This window comes from Wolffia australiana, chromosome 4 (assembly GCF_029677425.1).
Source record: "Wolffia australiana isolate 7733 chromosome 4, ASM2967742v1".
NCBI lineage: Eukaryota > Viridiplantae > Streptophyta > Magnoliopsida > Alismatales > Araceae > Wolffia > Wolffia australiana.
The window spans coordinates 22805001-22816614 of record NC_135838.1 but is presented as its reverse complement, the minus strand read 5'-3'; the positions used below and the strand labels follow the sequence as shown (position 1 = coordinate 22816614).

General features: G+C 41.5%; 1 protein-coding gene and 1 long non-coding RNA gene across 2 annotated transcripts in view; both read right to left on the bottom strand.

Moving 5' to 3' along the window:
- Positions 1-6329: 6329 nt before the first annotated feature.
- Positions 6330-9852, bottom strand: LOC144702441 (hexokinase-1-like). Its single transcript, XM_078574485.1, has 9 exons — positions 9390-9852; positions 9106-9256; positions 8826-9008; positions 8238-8312; positions 7977-8132; positions 7622-7720; positions 7414-7544; positions 6960-7041; positions 6330-6821 (listed from the first exon to the last, which is right to left on the bottom strand). The coding sequence occupies exons 1-9, from the start codon at positions 9659-9661 to the stop codon at positions 6471-6473; spliced, it is 1500 nt and encodes a 499-aa protein (XP_078430611.1). The 5' UTR covers positions 9662-9852; the 3' UTR covers positions 6330-6470.
- Positions 9853-11446: 1594 nt separating this feature from the next.
- LOC144702672 (uncharacterized) overlaps positions 11447-11614 on the bottom strand; it is a 914-nt gene continuing 746 nt past the window's right edge. Inside the window, exon 2 of the long non-coding RNA XR_013581325.1 lies at positions 11447-11614. This exon is cut by the window's right edge and continues 21 nt beyond it. This is a non-coding gene — a long non-coding RNA (uncharacterized LOC144702672).

Genomic DNA, 11614 nt, shown 5'->3' with positions numbered 1-11614 from the left:
TCGGTTCATGCCCCTGTATGTTAAGTGGTCCTTATACCTGAAACATCAAAAGAAATCGTATGGATACGTAGTTGTATTTTGACTATGACCTTTGAGTTCCTAATTACAGGATTTCAAAGTTTCTTAGCTCGGACACAGAAATCAGTTCTTGACAGTAATTTTTGTGGTAAAGAGGGATTTTTCTACCCTCAATATAAGAGTAGACTTATGGAAGATAATCAAATGAAGTGATTTTCCAAGATAATTAAGGTTTCACTGTTTCCTAGAAGTAGTTCTCATATGATTTTCCAAATGCATCAACACTAACCGGGATGACCCATTAAGGTTTCACTGTTGAACATTCATTAATTTATCCTAGAAACCTAAAGTAGATGAGGGATTATACATACATGGTAATTGATGATGCCAATTTCCATAGGGCATGAGGTATAACATGGCCCCCACGAGTTGGCAGATTAACCAAACAAATTTGTTTAAATAGATCCTTAATTATTCTATATATTAATATAGTAAATTAATAAGGTGTATTAAAATATATATAGTGAAATTAAAGTCATTAACTATATGCAAACATGAGCATAAGGGGTTACACACAGAAGACTTATGGACTTTGTTGGATATACTCTTAGTTCTGGGAATTTTATAAAAGTTTCATGAAGGCAGGTACGTGAACTTTACTAAGAATTTCAACGAAATAATCCCAGTGATTATAAAAGATGGAACCCTCACTCTTGGCGCTTATGTGAGTTATCCTTGAGTGCCCTCCCCTCTCTTCTCTTCCTTAATGTTTCTTCATATGAGATTGGATGGTGAGGAAATCTACTTAAATTTACGTGCACAGTTTGAGATGACAAAGAAGAGATGTAACACTGATGATCACATAGATGTGCCTTAAGGCCAGATATCTGAACTGCTTGAAGAAATTCATTATAGGAACTATCTGATTGCAGAAGTTCAACTGTTCATTTTCGTAATTTTAAGATCTGTTTTTTATTATGTACTCCACTATATCATTGATAAATAATATTAACAATATTTGGTCAAAAATGTAGAAATAATATTAACATAATGAGATATGTACTATTTACATTATCATTTTAACTTTTTGACCAAGGTGAAAAATCATGTTAGAAGATATATACTTGTAGGATGAGGTAAATAATGGGATATTGAAGATGAAGAAAAATATATTTAGGTAAAAATTAAAAAATTAGGAAAAACAAGTACGGATACTCACAAACATAGTAGTCTCACGTAATGAAATTGTGTTAGAGATAAACCCAAAATGTGTCATAAAATATTTTGGGATAATTTCATGTGTATTTTCCCCAATTTAATGAAATATTTCATTTCATACACTAAATAGAGCAAATGATAAAATAGTGCATTTTTATGTCATTTTTTATACATGTTATACTTACTCAAGAATTTTGCATTTCTAATGTTCTATTTAGTGGGTATCTATGCTATTTCAGGGAAGAAAATGAAGTTGGAGAGATAAAGCGAATAAAGAAAAAGAAAAAATTAATGAAATGATGAAGAAAGCAATATATATATATATATATCTACAGATAAAAAATGGTTTATGGGCCGGCTAAAGAACTGATCAGACGCACCAGCGCCCAAGCCAGCCCAAGGCAGGCGAGTGCGCAAGGCACTCAAGCCTGCCCGTTGCCTTCAAGGGGCAGCGCAGCCTGCAGGCGAGCTCAATCCGGCCACAAAGAGTACAGGCCCACAGACAGGCCCACAGTGAAGATCAAGCGCCCAAGGAGGAGGTATGGCATTTTTAATTCAATAAGAGATTATTGTTTGAATTTATATAGTGATGTATTTCTTAAGAATTCATATGGGATGAGATATGCCTCATCTCTACTTTATTGTTGCAGTGGGCTGGGTCGATGAGTAAGACTGTGTTCACAGCCCAACGGGGCGCGATCTAAAAGAACAGAAAGAAATCAAGACCAGGCTTCGAGCCAACCCATCCTGAAGCACGTATCTTTTCAGGCTTATTTAAAAAGATGAATATGATCTCGTCCGTCCAATCTTCTTTAAGAAGATTGGATGGTGAGATCGGGTCGCCTTATTTAACTACTTTTATATCTTTTTCCCGGACTCCTATTGGCTGGTGAGGATGACGCGAACACAAGACCCTTCAGTGGATGAGTTAGAAGACAGGAACGCTGACATGGGTGGCTGACGGGGCAGGTGCGGGGGTACACCACTCAATCCGGGTCCACGTCTGTGATTTAATTACAGCCGTTGGACCCGGATGAGCCCCATCAAACGGCCAGGGGCAGTTCGGTCCAACTCTGCCCTTGGTCGTCGACGCCAACGGCCGGGTGGTGGCTGTTGGCCGGCGGGGGGGACTGCCAGGCCATCCAAAGGCCTCGGAGGACCCCTAGGGCTTTCCCCATCCATCGAGCAGCCTAGGAGGTCGCTCTCATGTCATTAAAGGGGCCCGAAAGCCTCCATTTCAACCATCTTCTGACTGATATCCTAGAGCAACGCGAGACCCATCCGGCGGCAGGGAGAGTGGCACGAGGATCGTGAGAACCTCCTACTGGTTTGAGAAGCTCTGGGAAGTGCCAGGAGCAGTCACAACGCACCTGAATGCGCACCCGGACAGAGGAGAAGAGAAAGGGGACCCCTAAACCGAAGCTTGGCGGTGGCGATCGGCGCCGCCACCCCTTCTTTTCGAATCAGGGTGATTCAGGTACATTGATGAAGCTCTACGGTTGATTCATACTCTGGATATATTAGGTTTAATTAAATTTAGTTCGATTCAAGTTTTCATTCAAAAATTCTCACCGTGACTTCTTTGTGACATTTCATCAAACACCTCATGTGTTTGATGAACATTATTTGAATTTTCTAAGTTCGAGTTTATCAAACATTATAAAAATTTAAAAATCATATTCCTTCTCTCATTCCGTCTTCTTTCGGGCATTCTGTCGAACATCTCACAGTCGTTTGATAGGAACACCCGTATATTTGATTCCCTTTAGTAAAATCTATATAAAATATATAAAAAAAATACTAATAATTCAATAATACATATCTCTCTTACATCTCGATCTTATATCGGGCATTTGGTCGAACACCTATTGGGTGTTCGACTAAATCAACCCATCGATTAAAAAATTGATTATAAATAAATATATAGAATATGTAAAAATCATATAAATATTATATAAACTATATAATTACTATATTATCTCCTATTTCGACCCCCTCTAGGGCATTTGGTCGAACACCTCTAAGGTATTCGACTAAATAACCCACTCTACACCCTGAAATTAACTATAAAAATATATAAATATATAAAAACTACTAGAATAGATATACTAACTATAGAATAAATATTATACTTATATAAATCATATTATACAACTATAAACGAACCTATACTAATATATATACTTCTTACTTACTTGTACTATTCTATCTATCCTCTTCTAATATTTTTATACCTATCTAACTACTTACTTAGTATATTAAGATTAGATACTCTTTAAATCTTTCCCTATCTGTCTTCTTAATATATATATATATATAAGTACTGCTCTAACTCACCTATCTTGATTAAATAATCTTTCCCTATCTATTAAATTTCTAATTCTATTCTTCTTCCCGCTTATTCCTACTTACTCTTATTAATTACTTTATATTTCTTCACTAAATATTTTAATACCATCTTCAAGTATAATATCTTATCTCTCTTCTATAATTATCTTATTAAACTAATATTTTCTCTACTTACTAATTATTTATCTCTTTTCTTATACTTATTATCTATAGTATTATTATATCTTAACAAATAAGAACTCATTTATCGAATATTAACCTAAAGGCCAGTCCCAGTGGAGACGACCTTACTCATGCTATACACTTGAGTAAGTTTCTATACTTTATTAAATTTATTTGATTGTAGGAAAATTAAAATTATGACGAAAATTAAAATTAACGCCGCAATTTGCCTCCGTCAGTTAATACTTAAGGATTCCAATATCTATAATGGTGGAAGCAATTTGATATCTGATGAATTGTGGGTCTGGCTGAAGAGGAAAACATTGGATACAGCTGTTAGAGGTAACCTTCAGAGTGTATATTATTTCCCTTGTCCTTTATTTTAATTTTGCTTAGATGTTCCACTTTAAGAGGGCTACAACCTTAGCTAGTCATCTATTTTAAAGACAGAGAGGACAACTTAGTAGTGGATCCACCATAGAAGACATTGCAACTTATAAGATATCAAGATGGTAGATTTGCACTTCCTTCCCTCATGTTACATGAAATAGGGGTACGACATGCATCATATGGGAGATTAGGATAAAAGTTTTTGAAGAAAAGCTCGAAAGTCATTACATTTAGGAAGAATGACTCACATGTCATTTTATCCAGATATTCTACATTGAATATTGATAATTTATCAAGATATTATGATGTCATTCTCAAATATCTTATGCACAATAATTTTTAGCCTGCAAATTTGAAGATTGTGTAATCATCGTAGTATGTTTTTTATCATTGTTAACATATCATTCTTGATTACATGATAAATGTGCCTATAATTTAATGCATTTTAGATGACTTTAAGTGATTAATATTTCATTTATCATATTAGCAATTTCACTATTTATTTGTTATGAATATCATATAAAGGTAAATTTTATACTTTTTTGGGCATTTCTAATTCAATGTCGAAAAATTTTATAAGCGATTGACATTTTCAAGTCTCATCTATCTATATATATATATATATATATATATATTAAATTGGATGATGTTCGATGGACTGGAGCATTCTGAATGATTTTTAAAGCTATCTCTTTGGGCTAATGGGCTGAACGGTGAAATTTTAGTTGTGGTATTCAAGGGAGAGGTTAGAAGGGTGAGGACTATTTTGGATTCTTCCAAAGTTCTCTCTGACTTCTCTTTTGAAGAGCAGAAAACAATTCAAATGAAGGAGCTTAAGAAAATCAAATTCAACAATCTACAAAAAAAAGAATGGCAAGGAGAGAAAATATGGAAAAGATAGAAGACTTTTTAAATCATGCCATGTATTTAAATGTTATCTCCCTCTCTGTCTCTTTACCTCATTTCTGTGTTTGATTTAGGTATAGACACACCACAGGAAAAGGCTCTCCAAGATCCTGGTTGTTCAACTTGTTTGGCGTTAGTGTTTTCAAGTGTTAATTATTTGCTCATAGTTTTCTTGCACAAAAACATGAGCTTTAGAAACTAGAGATAATATGTAATTTTAAAGATGCATTTGGGGATGAAGACATGAGCATAAAAACTTTAGGATACTAGATCAAAATTTTCTCCATCAACTTCATTTTACATCAGTTTCTTTATATATCCTCTCCTATGACATTTTCTATCTGGAATCAATATTCTCTCTCTAAAATTACATATTATCTCTAGTTTCTAAACCTGAAATTTTAGAAAAAATCATCCACTTACCCTTACAATTTCTCATCTTGTTCTGCCTCTGTTCAAAGTTTGTCTAATATTGTTCAATCAAGTCAGGCTGTCAGCATTTAATATAAACATAGTCATTATATGATGTTATAATGGCTAGGGTTAAATTATAAAAACTTTACGTTATTCATCCACTATATTTAACATAAATACGATCATTCATTCAATAAAATGACTTGTGGAATACAATGGCCTTTTAATTTTCTCTCTCTCTCTACCTCTCCCTCCTCGCCCTCTCTCTCCCTCGTTCTCTCTTTCTGACTCCTCTCTCTCTCTCTCTCTCTCTCTCTCTCTCTCTCTCTCTCTCTCTCTCTCTCTCTCTCTCTCTCTCTCTCTCTCTCTCTCTCTCTCTCAAAATAAACAGGATATATATATATATATATCCTGTTTATTTTTTACACAAATATCTTGATCTGATCGACAGATATATTGGCATATTCATCATATCTTCTGATCAGAGTTTATCCAGTTTGATCAGACTGTTAGCCAAGAAGGTGATATTGGTGTTAGCTGTAATGACGGAAAAAGGCAGGGGGGGTGCAAAGTTCAAGCTGTTGTCCTTATTTTTTAGGCTCCCAGAGAAAGGATTTTATATGATCAACCTATCCAATGGCAAATTAAAGTGAAAGAGACATTGGACCTGGACACATAGATAAACAATAGATCAGATCGCAGAAAGGACTAGAGCCAAGATCTGAGAAGAAGAAGAATACAAACACCAGTTTTTTAACATTTTGCCCCAATTTTATATTTCGCGTTCAAATCTTCAGGTAATAAGACATGTTAAATAAACGAGGACTTCTTACAAAGATTCCTCCTGGAGTAGGACCGAAATGGTCAATCAGTTGACTGAGACCAATCTCGTTCTCTTATTATTCTTATTGGTAGAAAGGAGCTACACCGAGAATTAAACAAGGAAAAAAAATAAAGAAGAGGAAGAAGATGAAGAAGAGGATGAGAGAGACAGATGGTGCTTTGTCTACTGCTCAGGAGTCGGAATGGAGGTAGTGGGAATAGGAGGCGGCAAGGAGGGCGGCGCCGAGGCCGGAGCCATCGTTGGCCTGGATTACGACGACAGAGCTCGACAAATCTTCTGGCAGAAGCTCTTTGAGCGTGTCCTCGAAGCAACTGCGAAAAAGTGTGTAGTGCTCGAAGAGCCCACCATCCATGGCGACCACAGTCCGTGGCACCTCGCCACCGTCTTTCGGAGAACTGTCCCGCCCAATTTTCTTCAAGATCCCAACCACTCCTGCTGCCGCCAGTCGAGCCCCCCGCCGTGCCACCACATCACATACGCCAATCACCAGCTTCCTTGTCTTCAAGGATGTGTTTGTGATCTACAAGCAGATCAGATGAGGTGGTTCAAGGGATTTAGTAATGCTGATTCCATGACCCAATAATGCAGATTTTTCTGATGAAATTGGGAATGAGATTGAGAATGAACAAAGAGGTCAGCAAATAGAGTAAAATTCTACCCCTAGAATGTCCTTGAGAGTGGCACCAACGATCCGGAGATCGGATGACGAGTCATGGTGCATTGCAGACATGTTGGGGGTCCTGAAAAACTCGAGTCAGGGCTGTGCCATGAAAGATAAACAGCAAGGACTAGGAAAACAAGACTATAGAATTTGGCACATGTCAACGTTCATGATGATGGGTACCGTGGACTGTTGATGTCATCTCTCAACGTGAACTGTGGTTTTAGTTAAATTTTAGTAAAAATTAGCAACTACATCTTCATCATTAAGTCAACGTCCTTTTCCAACGTTGACTACCATTAGAAATGACGTTGACGGAAAGTTTTTAAATTGAGAGTTGTTGAAATCATCATCAACAAAACAACAGCCACTCGTCAACGTCATCGTCAATATTGCTTCAAAGTTGTCCTGTCCAGACGTTCTGAACCCAAGAGCAAGAATAGCAGCAAACCGGAGAATGAAAGGAATCTCCAGCTTAGGGGGGACCGAGTCGCCAAAGAGGGACGCTTCATTGGCCATCTTCAGCAGAACCCTCCGCACGATGTCCCCCAGGTACATCCCCGAGATCATCTTCTCGAAAATCTTTGCAAATTCAATCATACACCATGGTCAGTAAAGAAACACCCAGCAGCAAAATAGCAGACAAAGAAGATGCCCACCTGTTCCCCCGGATTCAAGCTCTCGATGTCCAACGCCTCGTCGAACTCCGTGGTGGGCAGGTGGGAGGACCTGAAATTCCCCCACTCCATGTTGATCACCTAGCACAAATTCAGAGAGGTCATCAGATGACAACAATAATGAGTCATAGATGCCTAGACCATGATAATGGAACGATGATGAGACATGGATGATATGATGATCACGATATTGGCAACCATGAATAAGTCGTGGGTCCCCACAATTATAAACATAATTTTTTTTGAAATTATGGCCACGATGATGATTCATGGATGGTATGGTCATAGTCATGATGACCATCACCGCCCAGCTTCCACTTCTCTCTTATCCGCTCACCATCTCTCCTGATTTGGGAGGAGGTCCCAGCCACTTGGGGATGGCGTTAGCCTGCTCAACGTATGCGGCATTTGTCCCAGTCCCTAGTATGACCGCAGCTACCACATCCTTGTCGCCATATCTACCCCCAGCCAGAGTTCCTATGGTGTCGTTCACCTGGGTCAACGCCAAAGGTAAGAATTTTAATCTGGGTCAATAGAGAAGTATTGCTTCGATCGATTTATGTTTTCCTGTTTAATGAAATGAATGTAAAGTTCTCACCAGGGCAGAGACGTGCATATCAAGGCCCTGCCTCTCGAAGGCGCTGGTCAACGCTGAAACTACATCTTGACCGACCTGAACCCATTTTAGATAAGTCAAGGCTCGTGAAAGATGACTAATAGGAAAGGCAACAAGAAAACTGCAATTTTTTTACTTCTTTGATAGATATCACTTCATTGACATACTAAGAAGAAAATTCTTTTCTCCCTCATTATGAGAAAATTTTACTTCTCCTTCGTTGTGGAAGAACCAAAGAATAAAATAATTAATTAGAGAAACTGTTAAATATTTCTTTTACTGTCAAAGCTGACAGAAAAAATAGGTAGTTTCAAGTCCAAAGTATGATGCCCATCTTTCCAGTCCAAAGTATTCAAGAGTTTCAAGTTCAACTTCTTCAAATAATCTTTAAAAATCATTATTTAAACCCAACAGAAGCATTAATTATAGAAAACGCGATGAACAGCTTATGCAATTGCCAGGAAAAAATAAAAGCAAAATGGTTATTTCCTCTGATAGTAAAGCAGAAGAATTATAGCAAACTAATAATTAAAAGGCGTGAATAAAAAAAGGGAGAATGAGGAACTCTACAGTGTCCTCAATGGAGAAGCCTTTTGTCCACTTGATAAGCGTCCCTGAAGAAATCGAAGTCTGCCTGACTGGAAAGGAGAAGGTGAACCCGAGCTCCCTCTGCCTGCCGGGAGGAGGACGAAGATCCTCATCTTCCGTAGCCACAAACTTCGCCAACTCCGAAGCAATATAATCAAACAGTTCCTGGAACATCATAAAAAAAAGGGAAACAGTTTTCCACATCAAGAACATGGATAAAAAATAACAAAAAAAAAAAAGAAGGCGGAAATTTGTCACTCACAGAAGAACTGCCAACCATCAAATGCGGTGGAATGGCGACCTCTACAAACTCCTGTTTCACGACTTGACCTTCTCTCCCCCCCAATCGAACACGCAAGACCCTGAAATTCGTTCCTCCGAGATCCAGCGCGTAGAACATCCCTTCCTCATCCCTGCCACGTCCAAATATCAGATTTTCAGCAAACAAAGCGACAGATCCGGCAGCCAAACAACTCAATCACCGAATCCCCACAATCCCCGCCAAAAAAAAACCAAAAGAATCGCCATTCTTAACATAATCTATACCCGGTGGGGAGATTATCCACGTAGCTGATGATCATCTTGAGCTTGCTACCGCCCTCGGAGGCGAGGCCGGCGTGCATCTCGACGGCCATGGCGTCCGCAACATGGCGTAGCTTGCCGGACGGGGTGGCGCACTTCTCCTCCAACTCCTTCACCATCGCCGCCGCCTTTGCCCACCGCCCGGCGCTCTTCATCCTTTGTCGGACGACGATCGCCGCAACCGCGCACGCCGCCGCCGCCCCCACCGCCGCCGCCGCCACCGCCACCTTCCCCATTTCCCCTCCCCTTAAAACTTGCAAAAACCCGCCTCCCAAATCCTTCGATCGACGTCAAAAACGTCGATTTTGGCGTAGAAAACGTCGATTTCGGCGTAGATCCGGAGCGGGGAGAAGGCCTCCGCCTTCGCTCCGGCGCGATCGAGGGAGAGAGAATCTCCGGTGCGAGGAACAGGCCTAGATTTTCGTCCCCTTTTTATCCCCCGAAAAATAATTAAAAAATAATAATGCTCCCCGTCCGCGGGACGCTGCGGAATTTCTCTCGCGTGTTCCGAATAAAAGAAATTAAATGGGCTTTTTGGCGCCGCCGATCTACCTTATCTTCAGGTTTTACCTGTTGCGTTACGCCACGTGGACGGTCGGATAAACAAGGGATCCGATCTGACGGCTGGGAATCTCTCAATCCCCGGGTCCCACTCCCGGTCGTTGAACCGGCCCGGATGAAGGGGGCCGACGTGGCGGAGCTCACGAGGACGGGCCCACAATGGGCCCATTATAGGCCCAACAAAACCACTACGTCAGCGGAGGACGTCATGATGGATTCTCGACGGGACACGTGGGCAACCGGCGTGCGGTCTTTTCGACACTTGCCAGGACAAGGAAGAAAGCGGCGGAATCTAATTTATTTTTAAAAAGGGCGGTTTTTTGAAGAAGTGGGCTCGTTTCGGGCCCATTAAGTCTCTCTCTAAACACGTGTGATTAGTGGCGAGCTCCGACGTGCCCAATAAAATCTACAATGGGCCCATAATGAGCCCACTGTAGGCCCAATAAAACTACGACGTCAGCGGATGACGTCATGATGAATTCCCGATGGGACAAGTGGGCACATCGGAGTGCGGTCTTTTTGACACTTGCCAGGATAAGAAGGAAAGCGGCGGAATCTAATTTATTTTTTAAAAAAGTGGGGTTTTTTTAAGAAGTGGGCTTTTTTCGGGCCCATTAAGTCTCTCTCTAAACACGTGGGGGTAGTGGGGGGAGCTGCCGCGAAGCCATGCATGGATGACGAGGAGAGAGAGATGATGTATGTCTCTCTCTAGGAGGAGAGAGAAGGTTTGGGAAGTTGGGAGGGGGGAGATGGGGGAAGGCGAGAGGGGGGGGTCGATAGGGGCGGTGGTGGGGGGGTTGGCGGGGATAGCGGCGGTGACGGCGGCGGCGGTGGTGGTGGGGAGGCTGTGCACGGGGAGGGGAGTGTGTGGGTATTATGGGGGAGATGGTGTAGAGAGATGGATGGGGAAGAAGTTTGGGCGTGGCGACGATGGTAGGGGGGAGGAGCGGCGGGCCGCGGGGGGGGGTCCGGTGGGTGTTCCTGTGGCCGTTCCGGTTGAAGTTATCGTCGTCCCGCAGGCCCAGGAGCCGCAGCGCGACTTGAGAGCCCCCGGCGGCTTTCCTCCCTCCCTCCGCCTCTGACTCCTCTCTCTCTCTCTCTCTCTCTCTCTCTCTCTCCGTGCCTCTGACCTCTCTCGCTCTCTCCTCTGCCCTCTCTCTCTCTCTCCTATGAGCTCTCTCTCTCTCCTCTGACCTCTCTCTCTCACTCTCTGTCTCTGACCTCTCTCTCATCTTTCTCTGACTTCTCTCTCTGCCTCTGACCTCTCTCTCTCACTCTCTGCCTCTGAGCTCACTCTCATCTTTCTCTGACTACTCTCTCTCTCTGCCTCTGACCTCTCTCTGCCTCTGACCTCTCTCTCTCTCTCTCTCTCTCTCTCTCTCTCTCTCTCTCTCTCTCTCTCCCTCTCTCTCTCTCTCTCTCTCTCTCTCTCTCTCTCTCTCTCTCTCTCTCTCTCTCTCTCTCTCTCTCTCTCTCTCTCTCTCTCTCTCTCTCTCTCTCTCTCTCTCCCTCTCTCTCTCTCTCTCTCTCTCTCTCTCTCTCTCTCTCTCTCTCTCTCTCTCTCTCTCTCTCTCTCTCTCTCTCTCTCTCTCTCTCTCTCTCTCTCTCTCTCTCTCTCTCTCTCTCTC